The sequence below is a fragment of the Panthera onca genome, chromosome D2 (assembly GCF_046562875.1).
Source record: "Panthera onca isolate mPanOnc1 chromosome D2, mPanOnc1 haplotype 2, whole genome shotgun sequence".
Lineage (NCBI taxonomy): Eukaryota > Metazoa > Chordata > Mammalia > Carnivora > Felidae > Panthera > Panthera onca.
In genome coordinates this window covers 41634399-41657078 of record NC_138349.1, presented here as the reverse complement: position 1 = coordinate 41657078, position 22680 = coordinate 41634399, and the positions used below count along the sequence as shown (strand labels likewise).

The 22680-nt window shown below is 44.9% G+C and overlaps 1 protein-coding gene across 6 annotated transcripts in view; it reads right to left on the bottom strand.

Moving 5' to 3' along the window:
• FRMPD2 (FERM and PDZ domain containing 2) overlaps nt 1-22680 on the bottom strand; it is a 101082-nt gene that overhangs the window by 31821 nt on the left and 46581 nt on the right. For all 6 annotated transcript variants that reach the window (XM_078434501.2, XM_078434502.2, XM_078434503.2 and 3 more), the window contains 7 exons: nt 20009-20194; nt 14371-14518; nt 8213-8435; nt 2743-2843; nt 1292-1384; nt 583-690; nt 377-493 (listed from right to left, as the gene is read on the bottom strand). In XM_078434501.2, the coding sequence (XP_078290627.2) occupies nt 377-493; nt 583-690; nt 1292-1384; nt 2743-2843; nt 8213-8435; nt 14371-14518; nt 20009-20194 (976 nt within the window). The remainder of the gene's footprint in view (nt 1-376; nt 494-582; nt 691-1291; nt 1385-2742; nt 2844-8212; nt 8436-14370; nt 14519-20008; nt 20195-22680) is intronic.

Here is a 22680-nt window from a genome sequence, read left to right as displayed (position 1 = left end):
AAGCCCCAGCTATGTAGAAACTCTGGAGCAGCCACTTTCCATAAGGACTTGAGTGACAAAAAGAATGTCCTCCCTGTCACGCAAGAAGAGTGAGCAGGAAAACACACAATGGCTGTATCGGTCACATCTGGTAAAGAACTCAATGGAGGAGACCACTCCCATTGGGCAGACCAAGCAAGAGTAGAGCCCATTCTGCCCAAAGAACTACAGAATTTAGTGCTTTGTGCCACAACACTGCCTCTCTGCAAGCCACCAGCATGAGAAAAGCGACGCCAAACCTATGTAATCTCAAAGATCTAGTACCTCGAGGTGATAACAACCTCCTGCAAATGGGGGAGGTTCTCCGGCTTCTGAACACAGATGAAGACATACACACCTTTTGACTGAGAAATGGTTAATTCTATGCTCTCGGGAGAATTCTGAATCATTCTAACAGCCATGTCGAACGTGAAGCCCTCCAGACTGATGTGATTCAAGGCTAGAATCTGCCCTCCTGGAAAAATAAAGCATCTTAATAATACCATCAAGGAAAGAAAGAGACATTCCTTAAGGTAGTGTGTCTGGCAATTTAAAAAGACATACCTGGTTTGATCCTTTTAGCTTTTTCAGCTGGTCCCCCAGGTATAATAGAAGATATGAAGATGCCAGGGTCAACTTTGCCAACATCTTCTCCCTCATTGATGACAAAACCTATAATCCAATGGTATTTAATAAGATGATACTTAATGATTTTGCTGCCCAGAGAGGTTAGGTTATTTGCTTGAGATCACACAGCTACCAAGTGGCACTGCTTATATCTAAGTCCTCTGATTCTCAAATAGTTCTTTCTACTCTGCCAGACACATGGATAAAAGTTGACTGCCCCCCATTAGTAAGCACAGCTAAAGCTGGGAACACGACCCATCAATGGGCACTGAATTTTGCCCCAGTAGATTCAGAAATAGGAAAGAGATGTTTTTTTTTAATTTGGGTGTACTGGAAACACAATGTTACATTAGTTTCAGGTGTACAACATAGTGATTCAACAAGTTTATATATTACGCTATGTTCACAAGTGTAGCTATGATCTGTCCCCATACATCACTATTACAGTATCAAAGGAAAACTTTGACCCAGAAATTCCATTGTTTGTTAGGGACACTTAAAGGGAAGAAAAAGAAGTGATCACTGAAAAAGGCAAGTTGAGAGAGAGGCAGGAGAGGGGAGTAGAAAAGTCAAAAGGGAAAATGGCACAAGCCTCCCTTCTGCCCAGAGGGAGAGGCTGGGTCTCACCTACCAGAAGCCCTCTTACCAAAACCACGACGTGGATCCCGGCACAGTGTCACATGCACGATTTCTCGTTCCGGCTCAGCTATAAAGCTCTTTCTCCTGTTACTTTGTGGCTCTAGAGGTGGAAACAAAGCCCCATGTTGTGCTTTTCCTCAAATTATCTGAGACCTAATACAAAAGGGGTAAACAGTGTTTTACAGACACAGGTCCACATGCACACACAACACTGGGAATGGATCACTGAACACACACTTCTGATTACCATCACTGGGTCAACACGCTTGCTTCATAGAGCCTCACTGGGTCAGTACAGGCTCATGACGAGCAGAGACAAGAGTGGGGGTGGGGGGCATGGTACTTGTTTTCTATACAACTTCCTATAGCTAGTATCTTTCTGCATTGGTCTTGGGACAAGACAGACTTTGAGCAAAGATGTACTTGTGGGCAATGAAAAGTCAAACTAAAGTTAGAGCACGACATGGGACAGCAAAGCCTTCCCCTCCTGGGTCTCTAATAATCGGGGGTGACATAGTCCCATAGCTCAGCAAGGGTACCCTGGAGGGCTTCCCCCAGAGCCTGGGTCTTAGAGGGGACCCAAAGCAGAGCTCTGAGGTTGTTCTCAATGAGCTGGAGTCCTGGGGTGAAGCGCTCCAATTCAGGCCACAGAGCACATGGGAAAATCCCCAAATATGACCCACAGCTCAGAGCTGTCCACATCTCTCCTCCCCCCAGGGACCTTGGCAGACCCTGGCGGACAATTATGGTACAGAGCAGCACAGAAGGGACTGGGTGGCTCAGTCGGTTAAGCATCTGACTCTTGATTTCGGCTCAGGTCATGATCACAGGGTTGTGAGGTTGAAGCCCGCGTTGGGCTCCATCCTCGGTGTGAAGCCTGCTTAAGATTCTCTCTCTCTCTCTCTCTCTCTCTCTCTCTCTCTCTCTCTCTCCCTCCCTCTCTCTCTTTCCCTCTCTCTCTCTCTCTCAAAAAAAAAAAAAAAAAAAAAAAAAAGTGCTGCTCAGTGGGATTCCCCAGGCTTAGGGGGAATTGTTAAGCCTAAATATCTTCTCTAGTTCTGGAATCATTTTGTCTTTACTTTCCCTAGGGTCTTCCCCAGAGGATGTACGACAGGGAGAATGCTGCCTGGTGATATTCGGGGTCGGGGAAGAGTTGTAGCTGAAACGGACAGTGCATTTCTGACCACAGCACTCCACAGAAGGTCTTTGTGTGGGACCAGAGCGCTGAGAACCTTCACCAGCACTGACACATTTCAGACCCACATGCCCCCAGCCCAAGCCAAAGTGGGACTGCAAGGGCTCTTCCTGACCATAAGTCATTTTGACATTAATTGAAAAATCACAAAGACTGTGAATACGACTGGGAAGGCAGCGTGCAGTGGTGGCAAAAGCTTTAAAAGCAAGCGTCATGTGTAGGATTGCCTTTTTCCCAAACCTAGCCCACGCCCCGGCCCATACCCCTGTGCACGCTGGGAACAGGCGGCCCGGAGAGATGGTCACGAGTCGTCGGCTTCTGGATCAAAGAGATGGTCTCCAGCTGCTCCCGACCCATGCAGGGGCTGCAGGGAAAGGCCACCAGATGAGAAAAGATGACTCTAAGAGGCAGTTTCCTGGCATTTCTGAGTATGGTTCGTGGGGAAGGTAGCCGCATGCCTGGCCAGCCAGCAGACCCGCAGACACACCCCATCACGGGCTGACGTGGCTGTCAGGAGTGTACTAGAAAGAATAGCTTTGGGGTCTTTCTGACTCAGAGGGGACCCTAGAGTCACCTGGGCCCCCTATAAGCCTCCTACTGTCTCTCCTTTGTGTTGGATATGCGGCCCTTCCAAACCCCCGTTTTCTTAACCATATAATAGGAATAGTATTCTTATTTCCCACACTCGTGAAGTAATATCACACGTTTGGCTCCAAAACAAAGTAACGAGTATGAAGGTCCTGATTTTTTGTTGTTTGCTTTTGTGTTTAGTCCAGCCACCCCCCCCACCCCCCCGCCACTGTGATGGGCCCTGAGGGCTCCACGCAGTAACTCACCTGCCTGACCCTTGCAGGCTTTGGGTGGGCTACCCCCTAATCATACCAAGCTACGAACAAGAACTTCTCATGCAGGCATCCAACTGGCCTTTGCAGAGCCAGCATTCTAGAGAACAAAGAATATCCTATGCCCTAGGGGAATAATGAATTAAGTGGTGACACTGCCCCACCCCCAGGATCAGCTGTACACACGATAAGCTACCTTGAGGGATGAGCAAAGTAGAGAGAGAGTAAGAGGGAAAAGTAGATGCACAGCCACAGGGGCTCAGAGCCCTGGAAGAAGCCGGCGTGGGCCTCATCTGAAGAAAGGAAGGCCAAGAAGGCCAACCTTCTTCCCCCAAGACTGTCTCCAGCCTCAGTGAGCTCACAGCCGCCCCACTGTTTCAGGCAGCCAGACTAAGGCAGGGATGCGGGTGCAGGCAGCTTCCCACGGAGCCTCTTGCCTTTCCCTTGGATCAGTGATGCCAGGTGCTCTTGGCATGGAGCCTGGCACCACTCTGTTCAGACAGGCCAGAGCTAGAAAGGGAAGGACAGGAGTGAAGGGGGAGAGGAGGTGAGTGCGGGGGCCAGGGGCAAGCACAGAGCCATTCTTCAGAGATTAGGAATGAGGCCTCGCTCTGGCTTGGCTTCTGTTTGTACTGTGCATTTCAGCAGGTTCAACCCTAGTCGACTGGGCCCCCGCCAGGTGTCAGGCCCTGGGCTGGCAAGACACTGAGGGCAAAGGTGGATCGGAGGTGGGCTCCGCCTTCCGGGAGTCCCCAGCCCACGGCAGAATGTAGAACAGGTGCCTTTCACACCACGTGGAGCCCACCAAAGTGCCCAAGGAGAGGCACTGCGCAGCGCTCCTGGGTTTACAGGAAGGACACTCCCAGGAGTCCTGGAGGGGCCAACAGAGGCTCTGAGGACAAGGTCACTGGGGACAACCTTTGGAGAAAGGGAAGGACTTTCATGCCCCAGGTTTCTACGGCCTGCCTGATCCCGCCACACGTGCCACTGTTGTTTAAAAAGGATAAGGGGCTGGCACTTCCTGCCAGTCCCACAAGGACAAAACGCTGCATGATTCCATCCCTAGGAGGCAGCTAGAGTGGTCACAGGCATAGGGACGGAAAGTAGAATGGTGGCTCTCGGGAAGTCAGGGGTGGGGGGGGTGGGGATTGTGGGTTTGTGGCTAGAGCTTCAAGTCTGCAGGATGAAAACGGTGCTGGAGATCGTTCGCACAACAACGTGAGCGTGCTTAACACTGCTACTGAACCATAGCCTTAAAAATGGTTCAGATGGCGAATTTTATGTCATGTGTATTTTACTGCAAACCTTAAAAAAAAAAAAAAAAAGACCATTTCCTGGAAGCCTCCACACGCTGGCCACAGAGCTGAGGAAAAAGCAGAGGTGCTACTGTTCTCTGGAAGTTCACTGTTTAACAAGCAGACAGGTAGATACATGTGGATGTCAGGGTAGAAGGGCATGAAGGGCATGGGCGGTTGCTCTTTTTTTATTTTTTTATTTTTTTTAAATGTTTATTTATTTTTGAAGGGGAGGGAGACAGAGCGTGAGTGGGGGAGGGGCAGAGAGAGGGAGGGAGACACAGAATCTGAAGCAGGCTCCAGGCTCTGAGCTGTCAGCACAGAGCCCAACACGGGGCTTGAACTCATGAGCTGTGCGATCATGACCTGAGCCAAAGTCAACCGACTGAGCCACCCAGGCACCACAGGGGCGGCTGTTCTTAAAGGAGCCAGTGACATCAAGGAGCCACCCCTTTGCAGGGACAGTCAGGAAAGTTTTCACAGGAAAGGTGATGTGAAATGGGGAGCCGGCTTCTCAGGGGGAGGAGGGTGAGGCAGGGGTGGTGTGTCAGGGTTGATGCCCCCACTGACATCTCCATTCTAAGGCGTGCTGAACAAACAACTCGGGAATGGCGCCGGGACTGGGGTCCCTCCTCGCCTGTGTGAATGCCGGCATGCAGTGCCACCCTTCCTGTCCCGGCTCCAGCCACCAAGCCACAAGCTCCGGGCTGCAGGCCAACAGCACAGCCTGCTCCTGCCCACACAGGCCCCTGGGCTTGTCACGTCTGTGAGTGCCACGAGGCGGGGACTGTGTCTGTCCTGCTCATATTGCATCCTCCGCCACTAGCCCGGGGCTGGCACACAGCAGGTGCTCAACCAATTTTTCCAGCAAGACTAACTTGGGCCTTTACTCAAGGAATCCTACCCTCCCTCTCCCTGTGCCCAAACCCACCAGCCGTCACGATCTGGTGTCACATGCCCCATGCAGCCTTCTCCAGCCCCCTCATTTGGAAATAATCACATATGTTTAACCCATTCTATCCCTCTAGGGGGTGTTCCTACCGTGTCCTCTAGAGACGAGGAGAAGGGACCCCCATTAGGACACTGACCACAGGCCCAGCCCATGTTCAGTGCTTTCCAGCATGGTCTAATTCCCACAGCCATCCAGGGGGTGGGTGTGTTATCACCATGGACAAATGAGGAGGCGGAGGGACTCATTAAATAACTTGCTCAAAATCATACAGCAATAGATGGCTGAGCAGGCAGCAAGATGCTGAGCTGGCTCCAGAGCCCCGTCTGAAGGGGCCCCCGGCTGAGTCATCTTTGCACCAGCCACAGTAGAAATGCTGAACATCTCATTCATGCCACGGAGACCGACAGAGCCAGATGGACGCCCGCCCTCAGCCCACCTCCTCTGACCACAGCAGAGGTGAGCAGTCCCACGGGAGCTCAGGCTCAGCTCGTGCTGATGACGTCCAGTGTGGTCCTCCTTCTGCCCTAGAGCTTGTCATACATCTCGGCTGCCCTCTGCCCCCGCTATCCCCCACTTGCCTGAAAGCATGGGGGAATTCATGCCTCCCACGGACAACGTTCCAGCAGAGGGGGTAGGAGCCAGTCCGGAAGTGTCCGCCTGCCTGTCCTTCAGACAGACAATTCTGGGAGGCCTTCTGTACACTTCTTATTGGGAAACAGCCCTGGTTGCCCACACCAGCTACTCCGATGGCAGTGCCCTCCTTGGTTTGATTTCTCCCTCCTGTCTCACCCTGCTCACTCCTGCTTCCTGGCACCATCTCCACAAAGCATTGCAGTCATTGTCTCCGACTGTGCTTCTGGGGCCTTCCAGATGGCCAAGGACCCCGTTTCCCTTTTCATGTAAGGGCTGCTAGTAACCTCCAAAGCGAGTTGCCAAGATCTCTGAACATTGGGCATTTGTGAACTAAGATGGAAGTAGTAGCAGGGTTTGCTGAGGACTCTCACCCGGCTTTCTCTGGAGTAGGCTGGCTGCCATGGAGTGCTGTGAGGCCCTACTGTGCGAGCCCGTGGGCAGATCGCCGGAAGCCCCTCATCCTCAGGAAGGATCCTTTGCAATCAACACATTCTCGAGGTGGCCTTGAGTCAATCATAGCTTCTTCTGGCTTTTGAAATGTTGTAAAGCACTATTAATTTAAATGCCAGAGTAAAAATGGCCACAAATTCTTTGACACTCCTGCATCAAGAGGTGAAGTCTGTTTGTCCTACCCTTGAATTTGTGCTGACCTGTGACTGCTTTGACCAAAAGAGTATTTCAGAAGCAACACTGTGTCGGCTCCAGGCCCAGCCTTTAGGAAGACTGCCAGCCTCCCCTTGACCTGTTGGAGTCCTGAGCCGCCGTGGAAAAGCCTGGCTACCTGGCTGGAGGCACCATGTGCGGGGGGGCGGTGGGGGGGCCTGAGACCAGATAGGGAGTAAGAGGTGCCCAACAGAGCTCACCTTCCCAGCCATCCCTACCAAAGGGCCACACGTGTAAGTGAAGTCATCTTGGAGCCTCCAGACCAGTCCTGCTGAGTACTGTCCTGCTGAATGCTATTGTTAAGTGACCCCAGCCAATACTGCATGAAGCAGAAGAATCACCCAACCGAAGCCTGCCTGACTTTCCATCCCAGAAAACTGGGAAACAGAATAACAAAATGGCTGATGTTTTAAGCCCCTGTGCTTTAGAGGAGTCTGTTACGCAGCACTAGGTACACTAACAGTCATGTTCCATCATTGCTGATTTTGTTTGTGGTGCACGGTGATGCATATCTGCATCAACAGAATTTGGGGCGTGAATCTAAGAATTACATATATATGTATTTATATGGAAAAGAATTATAGATAGATAGGTAGGTACATACATACATTGCAGTTCGGACGAATTATCCGTACCCTCTTGCTGAAGCAAATGTATAACTCATTCCAGAAAAACACCTCCTCCAGAAAACCTCCATTGGTCATGTGCTGCCTGTGAATCCAAGCTATTTATATAACTTGCCATGTAAGTGTAATCCAACTTCGAGGCTATTTCTACATTTACGGATCCATGTGTTATAATGTAAATTTGTGTTTAGAAGCTCATTATTTTCAGTTACAAATCAAATGACAAGCAATCCATCAGTAGAGAGACAGCGTAGTATAAAGGTTAGGAGTGTGGACTCCAGGGCCAGATGGGCTCAAAGCCCAAACTCTCCATTTTGTCCCCTGTACACCTGGAAGAACCACAGAAACCTCTTCGCAGGGTGGTGAGGGTAAAATCAGTTGATGTGTGCAAGTGCTTAGAACAGTACTTGGCTCATGATAAGGCCAAACAGGCTAATGACAACTTGTTTACTTTGTCCTCTTCCATCACCTAGTTCTTTCTCCACCAGAACAACATAGAGCAGCCCAGGGGGATGGTGTGTCTGCCCTGTAGACATTAGCATAGACTTTGCCCAGAGCCGGCCTTCAGGAAATCTCCATGGAACTGGCTGATAGTTGAGTGACCATATACTCCCCTTAGATATCCAACCGACATCTTTTAAGTAACTTCTTCAGGTACAGAGTGCCCCGGAGGGCCAAGTACCAGGTGGCATGGGCTTAGAGAACAGATGTGTTAAACCCACCTGCCTCGGATCCCCCGTGCCGCAGTCTCCTTGCTGGTTTCCAAGGTGAAGTTATCCAGAGACAAGCGCCGCAGGCCCCCTGCAGTGGCTTCTGGCCCGGGTGCGGGTGTGAACAGCGCGTTTTCCGAGTCCGACAGCCGCTGAATCCAAGTGAGAGGCTGAGACTGGGCCAGGTGTGCAAGACTCGTATTGGCCATTTGCACACACTTATCATGGTCTGAAACTTGGAAGAAAAAGATAAACAACATAAATACACGCAAGCCTGACCCTCGATCTATCACTCTCAGGGCAACAACACATCACAGACCCCGGTTTCTATTGTTGCTTTTCTTTCTCCACAATTTATCCTCAGGCTGACTCACGGGGTCCTTGCAGTTAGCCAAGCCTTCCTAATTAGCACTCACTAGTGAAAGCGACCTCGGAAACACAGCAAGGGTAAGAGGATTCTCTCCCTCCCCCTGCAGCTGACAAGCCCCCAGCCAAGGGTCTGATGGGTGTTAACACTCAGGGCGATGTCACAAATGTCAGCAGAGCCTTGTGTAACATCTGTTGTCACCATCCACTCTGCTCAGTACCTTTACAAAACTGTCCTCCCAAATGTAACAAGTGGGTCTTCAAATTACCTGGGCTCCAAGACCAGGCTCTGGCCCCTGGATTACAGTCTTTAATCTCTACGCAGTTTAGTTTCCCTGGTAATATTTAAGATCCAATATTCTGAAATATGAATACGTATCAGATGTATTGAGCCTCCTAGCCTCAAACTTCCCTTTCTCCTTCACGTGGAAGGATGTAATAAATGGCTCTGATGAATCCCCTGACTCGAGACCATGCATGTAAGTGACTCTTACCACTTCACTATTCATGTCATTCATAAGAAATTGAGATTTGATTGATAGAGTTCTTAAATTAACTAGGCTTTATAAAGCCAAGTTTGTATTTTGAAAAAGGAAAATGATGACTATATTCAGGCCATCTGCTCCCTGCTAAAACGGGGAAGGAAAAAATGCTTGGGCACATGGCGCCTGTGTGGCTGCAGTCTTGTCTGTCTGCATATACGCGTATCTAAAGCACGGTGAAGTGCTTCCACTTTGAGGGTGTCCGTGAGCATCGATTTTTCTCAGGCAGAACCCCCTTTGCTACACTCGTGTCTGGTTCCTTGCCAGGGCTGTGCCCCCTGAACAAGGTAGCCTTTTACAAATATTTCTTGAGAACTTTCTGTGTCCGAGACGTTTGGTACTATTATTCACCCACAGTGGGCAAGAAAGAACAAAGGACTATAGTCAAGTTAAATATGACCTGCAGCTTTTGCACAAGTCATATAGTATCTTCCTCCAGAGCCCGGGCCCATTCAGACACGAGGCAATAAGAACAGTAACATCAACACCAACAACTCACATATGCTGAATGCTTATTATGTGGCAGGGACAGTGGTGAACATGTTCACTATATGGCCTTATTTAAACTCCACAATAACCCTGTTGGGGTAGATATTATTATACCCATTTTATAGAGGAGGAAATTGAGGCTAAGAGAGAGCTAATGATTTGCTCAAGGTCTCAGGGCTTGTAAGTGGTAGGGCAGGACCTACACTCAAGTCAGCTGACTCCACAGTCTGTACTAGAAATGGAGGTGCCCAGGACACAGAGACAAAGGCAGCAGCATGGGGATGTATCCGAGACATGCTCAGCCTTCTGATCACCAGGGCCCAAAGGGACAGTGATCTCAGGCTTAATTATGCACGTGAGATAACTTCATGTGTTCAGCAGCCTGCAAGACAACATGCAGTGTAGCCGGAGAGCAAAGAGAAGGACTCAGGGCAAGACATAAGTGAAGGTTCAGGCCAGGCTGGGAAGAGTCTGACATGCCATCCTAAGTCTGGGCTTTTCCCTGCAGACAGTAGAAAGCCCCTGCAAATTTTCAGCATGAAAGAACACCAAGTCATATTGGTGCTTTTAAAAGGTCACTTTGAAGGCCAAGAGCAAGGCAAATTAGAGGGACATGACGGCCAGCAGTGAGCCCAGTTGAGAGCACTTGGGGACAGGTGGGATGTGATGAGAGGATGCGGGTTCAGGCCCCCTCCCCCACCCAGTTTCTTGCAGAGCGAGTGGGTGGTCTCAATTGAACAAGACAAAGATCATGGTGGAGAGAGTTGTATGGGAGGATGAGATCAATTATGGACACGCTGAGTTTGAAGGCCATACGGGGCCGTTAGATAGATAGATGGACATGGCCGGTTCCTAGCTGGATGCGATCACTGAAAATGGCATCTGCAGACAGAGTTTCTAATGTGAAGAAATATTTTTTTTAATTTTTTTTTAACGTTTATTTATTTTTGAGACAGAGAGAGACAGAGCATGAACAGGGGAGGGGCAGAGAGAGAGGGAGACACAGAATCTGAAATAGGCTCCAGGCTCTGAGCCGTCAGCACAGAGCCCGACGCGGGGCTCGAACTCACGGACCGTGAGATCATGACCTGAGCCGAAGTCAGACGCTTAACCGACCAAGCCACCCAGGAGCCCCTGTGAAGAAATATTTTTAAAGGCAAAGAAAAATTGTCTAATTTTTCCAAAGAAGACATACAAATGGCCAACAGGCAAATGAAAAGGTGTTCAACATCACTCATCAACAGAGAAATGCAAATCAAAACCACAATAAGATGTCACACGTGTCTGAATGGCTACTACCGAGAAGACAAGAGACAGCAGGTGTTGGTGAGGATGTGGAACAAAGGGAACCCTGGTGCCCTGTCGGTGGGAATGTAAACTGGTGCGGCCACTATGGAAAACAGTGCGGAGGCTTCTCAAAAAATTAAAAATAGAGCTACCGTATGATCCAGCAATCCCCACTTCTGGGCATGTACCTGAAGGAAATCAAAACACTACATTGAAGAGATACGTGTACCCCGTGTTCACTGAAGCGTTATATACAATAGCCAAGACATGGACACAACCCAAGTGTCCATCAACAAAAGAACGGAAGAAGCAATGTGTGTATATGTATTTTTATATATGATATATTTTATATATGATATAATATATGTTACATAATGTGTGTATATATACCTCATATATGATATTTATACATCATATATATGATATTTTTTAGCCATCAAAAAGAAGGAAATCCTGCCATTTGAGACAACATGGATGGACTCTAAGGGTATTATTCTAAGTGGAATAAGTCAGACAGAGAAAAACACATATTGTATACTCTCATTTATATGCAGAGTCTAAAAAGCTGACCCAGCAGAAGCAGAGAGGAGAATGGTAGTTGCCAGGACCTGGGGGTGGTAAGGGAGATTAAGGGAGATGGGGAAATGTTGGACAGAGAGTACACACTCCCAGCTATAAGATGAATAAGTTCTGGGGATCTAGTATATAGCATGGTGATTATAGTGAACAATACTCTATTATATCTTTGAAAGTTGTTAAGACAGGAGCTCTTTTTTTTTTTTAATTTTTTTTAATGTTTATTTTTGAGACAGAGAGAGACAGAGCATGAATGGGGGAGGGTCAGAGAGAGAGGGAGACACAGAATCGGAAGCAGGCTCCAGGCTCTGAGCTGTCAGCACAGAGCCCGATGCGGGGCTCGAACCCACGGACCGTGAGATCATGACCTGAGCCGAAGTCGGACGCTTAGCCAACTGAGCCACCCAGGGGCCCCAAGACAGGAGCTCTTAAACGTTATCACCACACACACACAAAATGTAATTATGGGAAGGGATGGAGGTTTTAAGTACGTTATTGTGGCAATCATTTTGCAATATATAGGTGTTCAAACAATCATATTTTACACTTTAAACTTACATATTTATGTCAATAATAATGCAGTAAAAGAAAAAATACAAGAGAATAGCATCACCTCAACCCAGCTCAACAAAGAAAAATTGTCTGAAATAATCCTTTTAATGCAAATGTTAGATTCCTGAAAACTCTTAGGGTGGTAGTATTTGCAGTTTGAGAGAATAATATATTATGAGCAAAATAAGCCTAGAAGGTCTAGTTTCACAAGGGAGACTGTGGATCTGTATAAATTTTTTACATTCAGTGGTATTAGGCAGTAAAAGCAATATTGATGACGTTTCACGCTGTATCTCAGCAATAGCAGGTAAAATATAATTAATTTACATTCATTATCTCCAGCTCCCTGCAAACATCCTAAAACTGCCACTCTGTGATCTCAGTGAAATATTTATAGTTTATTTTGGTTTGCTGCTAATATACCCCCTTTGTTTTCTATGTTTCGTTCTGCATCAAAACACTCAGTGATTTCGTTTCCTGGTTGATGCCGTGTTCCAGGACCACAGAACCCAGCGTTCACAGTCCCCACATGAACTGGCTAGCACTGAACAAAATCCCCACAAGCAGAAGCTGCTATTACTTCCCACACGGAGCCATGAACATGAGACATGGACCTAGAAACACCATACATACTAGCCCAAGAGATGCCGGTGTGCTCACCTGAGGACACCAAGGCTCAGAGAAGGCAAGTGAGCTGCCCAAAGTCACACAGCTAGTAAATGTCACCGCCCTGAGTCTACTGGGCTGCAGGGGTCACATTCCAAGCCAGGGATTCTCAAACTTTTATGTGTATCCAAATCACCTGGGTTCTTTGTCAAGTGCAGACTTACTCAGTAGATCCATATGGTGCCTGAGATTCTGGATCGCTAGCAAGTTCCCTAATAATGTGCATGAAGAGACCACTGGATGAATATGAAGGCTGAAACGACTATATTATATTGTTCTCTTTCCTAAGTAAAGAATAAATAATGCTTAGAGATCAATAGCAAATGTGATAAATCCAACACGCAAAGCCAAACTTCTCTAGTCCGAAAGTCCCTGTTCTGGCAGGTTATGAAAGGCTGTACTGCAGAGTGAAATGCACAAGCACTAGGCTAGGGGAGCCACAGGTTCAAACCTCAGCCCTGGCACCCAGCTGGCATGTCACTTAACTTCTCCATGCTTCAATTTGCTTCCCCCAGTAATGCTGGTGCCTGCCTCATTCAGCTGCCAGACAATTGGGATTTAAGGAAACAGTGTATTACGAGCATAAATGAGATAATTCATGGAAGGGCTTAGCATACTGCCTGGGAAAGTACTAATAACAGTAACAAATGGTTCCCTACCACTTCCTAAATATTCAGTAAATATGAACTAGCCTTTTGTGATGTGTGGCCTCATTTTCACTAATAGTCTCTTTCCTAATTAAAGCAATAATACATGTGCATTGTTAAAGTTTGGTGACTATTGAAAAACACACAAAAGGGGAAATAATCATGCCTGTGTGCCTGACTCACAAAGGGAATAACAAGCCCCCAAAGGTACTTTGGTGCAGTTCATTTCCATATTCGTCCTTTCTCATTTTATAACACATTAACACCGACCAAATTACTATCCTGGTGTTTATGCCCGTGCTATCCAATACAGCAGGCACATGTGGCCATTTAGGTTTAAATGTAAGTTAGTTAAAATTACATAAAAGAGAAAATTTAGTTCCTCAGTTATATTTGCCACCTTTCAAGTGCTCAGGAGGTACAAATTGGTAGTGCCCCCCCATAGAGAACGGTGTAGATAGCCCATCATTGCAGAGAGCTCTATCCACGCCAAGATACGGCTTCGTGTTTTGCTCTCCCTCATTGAGCACCATATTATGTACATTCTCACGTGTCATCAGTCTCCAAAACTGACTCTAATGTCTAACTTATAGACATGTGTTGTGATTTATTTCGCTAGTCGTCCGTGTTTGGGGACTTAGCTTGCTTCCAAATGGTCACTATCACAAATAATGTTCTAGTGAACACCCATGAGCCCATAAACAACTGTGTGTTTCCATATTTATCACCTTTGGATAAATATTTGTCAACAAGCAAAACTGCAGGGCTAGTGGACATGCACTTTTTTTAAAAGGCTTTTGATATATGTTCCCAATTGCACTTCAGAAAGATGGTATCCATTTACCCCACCCACCACCATTTACTTATTTCAGCATTTACCAAAGAAAAACAAAACGTATTTCATTTTAAGATGGTATTTCTTGAGTTGTTAGAGACATCTAAAACTTTGTGGAAGTTTCTGGGTCAACTGTATACATTTATACAAATTATTTTATGAAACAACAAACTTTCCGACCTGGAGGTTGAGAATATAGTGTCTACTCACCAGCTGCAACTGGCAGGAAGCTCATCTGGGCATTAAATCCATGCTGGGCAGAGCAGAGTCCCAGTAAATATTTACAGGTCTTGGCTGAATCAGTGACAAACGTGTGCTTTTTCCCAGTGATGCCACTTGTGATGGTGAACTTCTTTCGCTGAAGGAAGCAAACACGGACTTGAATGTATTGGTCATTTTGACCATCCTTGAAGCACAAGTGTCCAGAGAGTTATCAAATGCTGGAGCCCTCCGTTCAATATCAACGTACTAGGCATCCGGAAGTGTGCGACAGGTACTGTCTGTCTGACCATGGCCCGATATGTTTTCTTAGATTAAAGAAAATCCCTTTTTTTTTTTTTCTTCATTCACAAAGCAAATGTTTGTTTATCGGGTCATGGCTATCTGCCAGGAAGTACGCTAAAATAAAATACGAAATGAGCCAGGCACACACGTGGCCCTCGGCAAGGAGTGAACATAATCCCCCGTGTGCATTTTGAAAGGCCATTAAATTACCTACAGTTTTCATTGCACAAACTCCCAGAAGGTGCAGACAAAATTTCAGCTGGTAGGGTTAGAGAAAAGATAAGATCGCTGTATGTATCCTAGTATTACTTACTGTATGGACAAGGCTCTGTTCTAAGTGCTTTCTGGGTATTGATTCACTTCATCCTCAAGGCTACAGAATGAGGGAGGTCATACCATTATCCTCATTCTACAGATGAGGAAACACACCAAGAGTCCTCAGAATGCAGCAGGAATTGAAGCCACATCACCAAGAAATCCTTCTCCTCATTTATACCTTCAGGGCCCATATACAAGGTGATAATATTGTTCAGCTCAGTGGGAGAAACTGGAGAGGATTATCTACATGGGACTATCTATATGGAGCTTTGTGGAAAAGATCCATAACTATTTTCAATGCACGATGTTATTAAAAACAATCAAATACAAAGTAAATAGAGATGATATTAAGTATGGATTTAAATATAACTTCTAAATAAAATCTCTAGTCTATGGGGCACCTGGGTGGCTCAGTCAGTTAAGCGTCTGACTGAGATTTCAGCTCAGGTCACAATCTCATGGTTTGTGGGTTTGAGCCCCACATCAGGCTCTGCACTGAAAGTGCAGAGCCTGCTTGGGATTCTCTCTCTCCCTCTCTTTCTCTGCTGCCCCCCCACTCTATCTCAAAAATAAATAAGTAAACTTTAAAAAATTTAATAAAATCTCTAGATATTCTAGGTATTTCAGTAAGAACTTTGAGCTTGCTCTTGGAAAGATAACTTTATAAATACAGGGCTTATGCTTGAAAGGGTTCCCTGAAACTCCTGATCCTGGTTAATGCTAATCCCTTTTAATTCATAGTAGTTAGCATTTCCAAGAAGCTCCATCCACACTGTCAAGTATTAACAAAAGGCAGATAATTATTCATTACTTTTCCTCTGAGAAACTTTTTTGCCCATAACCTAATTTTAAAAATCTGAGCATTTTCTAAATATTCTTTCACTGTATTGACGCATGTAATGTTGAACCTCCTTATACTAATGTGAGTGGACTTGGAATCCAATCGAACTATACCATATCTAGCATTTTTTTAATAATGTGTTTTCTCAAACACTCAGATGCTTCCCTAACATCCTTGATAATTTTTTCTTAATATTCCAATTATAATGATGCCTGAACTCCAGCAGTCGAATATTTGCTTTTCTAAACTTGAATATTTGCTTGGAATCCATCCCTTTGGTCAGTACATGTTGATATGCTCTCATATAGTCTTGACAATGTTACATTAAGTGCACCCAAGTATTAAAAAAAATTTAGATAAGTATTGTCATTTTGTAAAAATCTAATACCTACTCCTTGACAAATCTGAAAAGAGAGAATCATCCACATCCACACACACACGTTTCTTTCAACTCATAAACTCTTGGCAAGACTCTCCTTTTAGACACTAATGCTTTAAGGTATTACACACCACAAAGAGTGGAATTTCCTGTCAGAAAGCTGCAAACAATCTTGACTTTAGTAGTCTGGATTTTTTTTTTCCATGTTGATAACGTCATTTAATGAGACACGCACATCCGCGAGCAAACTTTCACACAGGCGAGCTGCTCTGTGAACAAGGTGATGTAAAACTTGAATCTCAGAGTTTTCCGTACAAACAAGAAAAACGTATTTACACCCCTGTTGTTGCGGCACAAACACACTCGGTGCTTCCATAACATCACGTCCGCTTCAAAGCATGGTTTTACCATTTTGCCATTGGAGCTAATGAAGTTGAGGGTCCTGGAGGGGCTCTGGCCAAGTCTTCACGTGTTCTTGCAAAGCGTGGAAAGCGAGCTTTGAAATGTTCAGAGCCAGAGGCCAGTCTGACAGAAATCTTCAGTTGTAAGAAATGAAAAACTGTAGTTTAATTCTTAAAAACACCCCTATCAACTGGCATTTCCATCTGATCAGGCATATGCTTTATAACTGTATATACTGCACTCTCAATACATCACACGATATTTTTCCTGTATGGATAGGAATCACATGAAATAGAATTTACTAGATTCCCTTCACTTGTTGCACAGAAGCCCACAGTGGCACTGCAAAGAGCAAGTGCATCTCTGTGCAAAGCTGCATGTTTTATGCATCTTACCAATAATAAAAATAACTTTCAGCCAGCCATGCTAGAAGAACGTCTGAATTATATTTCTATTGCCTCTAGAGAAAATACTACAGAAGTGCCATGACATGGAAACATAATCAGAGCACGTGCCACCAACATTTGAAAGAAGAAAGAAATTATAGCTCATCAGGGAGTTCATTAATAAAAGTAGTACTTTTTGGCTTCATAGTTTTGCAGTATTTGTTCACTTCTTTAAATTCACAAGCTTTGGTGATTTCTTTTCTCACTCCAAATGAATATTCACTTTCATTTCATAGTTTGTACTCAGAACTTCGTTTTCTTTTTTCTTTTTTTTTAATGTTTATTTTCCTTTTTTGAGAGAGAGAGAGAGCATAAGCATGAGTGGGGGAGGGTCAGAGAGTGAGAGGGAGAGAGAGAATCCCAAGTCCCCAACACGGGGCTCAAACCCACAAACTGTGAGAGATGACCTGAGCTGAAACCAAGAATCAGACCCTTAACCAACTGAGTCACCTAGGAGCCCAAAAAGGACACACTACATACAGAGAACAACATTTTCTTTTTTAAGGAGAGAGAGAGACAGAGAGAGAGAGAGAGAGAGAGAGAGAGAGAGGGAGACTCCCAAGTAGGCTCCACCCTCAGCACGGAGTCAACTCAGGGTTCCATCTCACAACCTGAGACCATGACCTGAGCCAAAATCAAGAGTTGGAGGCTCAACTGACTGAGCCACTGTATTCTTTTTCTTAAAGAGAGCCCTACAAAGCCTGTATCCTCTCCTGCCCTCGTGCATTTCTCTTCAAGCATTTTAACTACTGCTAATCACCGAGAACAGTTGCTAACTCGGGGAGGTTCATCATTCTACAACCAACACTTTCTCAACTGAATAATCTGAATTGATGTTGTCTCTGTCACAGACAGACTGCCAACACACCTATAAATCACAGTCTTCGAAAATGACGTCTTTTTCTATCTCGATTGCTACTTCCCTGCAGGCTGGAAAGATGAATGGTCTGCAATTATTTGAAGTATCTTGGCTTCTGCTATTAGGCAAATTTCAAACCAGATGCTGGAGCTCACTCCTGTATTGTTCATAGAGTTCCCCGTTTTCTGTGCAAGATGCCTAATTTGTGGCAAGCAATTGGTGACATTATTTCATGGGATGACTTTGCCACAAAAAAGACATTCATGCTGAGGAAGAGGATGATCATCAGGGCATGGAAATCCTAATTAGTGGCAAGGTTGTTTTGTTTTGTTTTGCTTTGCTTTGCTTTGCTTTGTTTTATTATTTTAAGCTACTAAGTTTGTCTTGTAAGCCTGATGACTTTCCAGCTTTAATCAAGAAATTGTCCCTGGCCATGGGAAAATGAGTATCTATAAACATTAAAACAACTTAAATATAAAGCGTTTACTTAAAGGGATTGTTCAACTTTATAATGTCAAATTTCTACTTTTCAAAATTATATTTTAGGTTATCTGTCTTTTTACAGATGTTTTAAAACAAATTTCTTTGAAAATTTTGAATTAACCATGACCTAAAGAAAATAAGAAGCAATGCAATAGTATAGAATTAATTTAATCATTAAAATTCCTCAAATAATCTTTCAATTGAATTAAAGTGAGTCGAGTCATTAAAATTATTTTAAAAATTACAAATATAAATGTTGTTTACTTTTAGATATGGTCAAAAATATTTGGGAAAAAGTCAATTTCCTGATAGTGTATTATAAGCCACTTTAATGAACTCAATTAAATTCTGTTCAGGTATTACTTTTAGATATAAGCTTTTTTTCTAAAGACAATTTTTTTTTTCAGACAGAGAAAGAGCGCATGCACATGCATGCACATGCAAGTAGGGAGGGGCAGAGGGGGAGAGGGAGAGAGAGAGGGGATCTTAAGCAGGATCCACACTCAGCACAGATTCCTATGCGGGGCTCCATCCCATGACCCTGGGATCACAACCTGAGCTGAAATCAAGAGTCATATAGATGCTCAACCAACAGAGCCACCCAGGTGTCCCAAGACAAACAATAATTTATCATTAAATACTATCAAGAGTGGTATTTGAACAATATGTTATCTTCAATGGCCAAGATGGAAGAAACAATTAGGTTCCACTTAGGAAAAGCTAACATCAGATTGCTGATTATTAAAACAGCAATCTAATCAGTAGGAAAATTCTTAAAACCCTAAAAGAAAATTAAATGGAAAGAAAAAGCTAATTTTTTGCATGGGCCAAAAGACAAAGAACTTCACATTTGATAACGAAATCATCGCTAAAGTAATGGCATACTGGCTTCAGTGACCCACAGGACAGGCAGGTAGATTAGGGACCAGAACACTCTCATGTGGGAACACACATAATGCTTTGGGTGGCAGATTTATTGTAACTAAATTCAGGAAGTATATAAATACTCATGCAAATGGCGTTGAAATACAGTTTCAAACATTATACATTTAACAGGGATTTTTTGTTTCTAAAAAAAAAATGCTCTTCAATTTTCAATGGGCATCAAAGGTTTGCAGTCCCCAGTGTCCTGTAGCACACCTGTAGTTCACAGGAGACAGGCCAGATGCCTCAGCATGCTGCGTGCAGGGGAAAATTTGAAACACAAGGGAAATGTTTCAAAACCTTGCAGATTTCACCCTGCCTACAGCAGACTCTCCCCTCCCATCTTCCACCACCAACCTTGCTCTCAACATCAGTGGATTCCCCAAATTAAGAGATCTCTACACAGAGGAAGGGCATAGTAGCTCTTTTGGCTGATGGCTGATGGCTGATGGCTGATGGGGGTATAGAGGGACTGGGCAAGACATGGTGGGGAGAAATAGCCCCCTGAGAACTCTCCAGGCCCCCGGTAGGCTTCTTCCAAATGTGCCACAGTACCTCGGAGTACTGGTTAGTACTGGTTAGACAGGCTGTGAGCTTATCTGGTCGGAAGATGATCACAGGACCCCACTGCTCCTTTAAAGGGGCAACAGATCAAAGGAAATTGAAACCTTTATCAACTGAGTGATACTCACACAAGTAGAAATCTTGCCAATTTCTCTCCACTGAAAGCGTAAAGTTGCAATTCTGCTGTTGTTTTTCACTTCGTACACTATGATGCCCTTGGCACAGATCCCCAAGGCCATCTCCCTTTCTCGTGTCATCTTCTCTGGGAGGACTCGGTGAACCAGCACACCATATTCTGGGAGTTTCTGAGTGACCTACAGCAAGAAAAAGGCCAGTTAAGAAGAGACAAGTCACACTAATCCAAAATAATGGACTCCAAACCAGTTCAAGAAAAACATTTTAACAGATGCCTTGAAAAAATTTTAAAAAGAGTAGAATTGCAAACTGAGTTTAGGAAACACTGAGTCAAACAGATCTCCTTACTACAAAATTTCTCACCTCTAATATGATAGCATTTCCTATCTTATTAACCCTAGGAATCCTTTTTTCATGGAGTACCTAAAACAAAACACTTGGAACACGTTATTATGAAAATGATACAACAGAGTAATAATATTCTGAGCAAGTTTTTAGAATGCAGACTCTTCTAGGTCACCTCAAGGTAAAGGATTCCTTTTCATAATTGTGTCCACCAAAGCCTATTGCAATATTATCTTGTACAAACCCTTCATTTTATAGATTTTTACAGAAAAACTGAGTCCCGGGCACAGAAAGCAAACTTCCAGGTGGCTAGCATCACTGTTAAAGCAAGATAAGCCATGAACATCCTGCAGAAAAAATGATCACTGGAATTTCTCACCATGTGGCAGTGCCTTGGCCAGGTCCCTATAGCCCAAGGTCTGTCCTCCGTTTACCAGGTCAGGAGACTGAATTTTGTCAGAGCCCTGAGGGTCAATCAGAGATGGGGACTGCATCAGGCCCACCAAACTCTTAAGAGTTCGGGGTATAAATCTGATGCAAATGTTTTTATGTCTGATTGGTAATCACCTCTCTATCCTGGGGTCTACCACCTTCGTCTTCTCCTGAAAGATTCCAGTCCTCATCAGAAGGCTGATGCACCGGGACTCACAGCAGGGACTTCTTGCTCCGGGAATTGGAAACCCTCTCAGAAGGGTTTCATTGGTGAGATCTGGTATCCCATCCCTACCCTGCAAAAGAGAGCAGTCTGCCCTGGCCAATTTCTCCCACTGCCACACGGGGTAACAAAAATAGAGAGAAATTACGACTTCTGAGGGCTCCTTTCTCAGGATCCTTGCTGTATTTTTTATTTCTGTTAATAATCTCTGCAGATAGGGGCACCTGGGTGGCTCAGTTGGTTGAGCTCCTGACTCTTGATTTGGGCTCAGGTCATGATCCCAGGGTTGTGGGATCGAGCCCTGTGTCAGGCTCCACACTAAGTGTGCAGCCTGCTTAAGATTCCCTCTCTCTCGCTCTCTCTCTCTCTCTCTCTGCCTCCCCTGCTCACATGCACTATCTCTCTTATAAATAATAAAATAAAATAATAAAAAATAAATAATCTCTTCAGACAGGTTCTGCTGCCTGCAGAGCCTACAGCTCTTCACATGACCTTGATTAAGTTTCTGGGCCCTGAGCCTTTTTGTTTTAACTTTGGAGACACTGTTCATCACCATCATTGTCATCAGCAGTAGCATCCAAAACACCATCTATTGAACATTGGGGCTGAAATATCCAATGGCCAGGTTAGGCATGCGCTTAAGATACTAGAGTCATCCCAAACCAATACGATAAAATTCTTTTAAATAATTTGATGTGATATTTCTAAAAAAGTGTAAAGCCTTAAAATGGTCTTCACTAGAATAAAGAGGCCTTTGCTAGACTTGCCTACATTTTGAAATTGTTTAGTATTTAATTTTATTTTTTAAAGGACGTGATCCTCAAGTACTTAGAGGGACAAAATTTTTAAGTGGTGAAGCGCTATCCTAAACGTTTCCCCTGGATGACGTCACTTAGTCTTCACGTTAACCTTCACAACGATCACAACAGACAGGTGTAGCTATCTCTTTTCAAATCAGAAACCAGAGATACACTTCGGAGTCACAAATGGAAGTACTAGTCTGATTCCTTCCGCAACTCCACTCTTCACAACTAAAATTCAGAGTTTCTGTAAAGTTTGGAAACATGGGTGCATATGTGTAAGATCCTCGGGGGCGTTTTCAATCTGTAAAAAATAATGTTCTCTATGTCTCCATGCTCTACTAGGGAATTTTCTGTAGTGCCTCTCCTGGTCATTCCATGTTGCAGTTGCCGATTGCCCTCAGAGGGTCACTGTATTTCCAGGTGCTTAAAGGCATCTCACTATTTTCTCCTGCCCCCTATAGCAGCAGCCAGGTTTAGACTGGACCCAGGCTCTCCTGGCTCCCAGCCTATGCAGCACCCTTGCTGTACTGAAAACTGTTGAAACAAACAGACTTGTCCGTCAAGAAATTCATAACAACTCATGATCCTTTGACCCTGTAATTCCATTCCTGGGGATCCGTCCTAAGAAAATATACTGCGTAATTAAGACAAACCCTTCTCATGGTTGGTGTCGACTAGCGAGGTTGGGTTGGGGGACCAGCTGCCAGAGATAAATATTTCCTAAAGGCAATACTACTTTAAAAGGGATCATTAGGCAGCCTTTAGAAAGGATATTTACAAAGCATTTGTAATTATCTGGGGAACGCACATGTTAAAGTGGGGTAAAACACAGGATACAGCCAGTATGATTTCAACTGCTAAA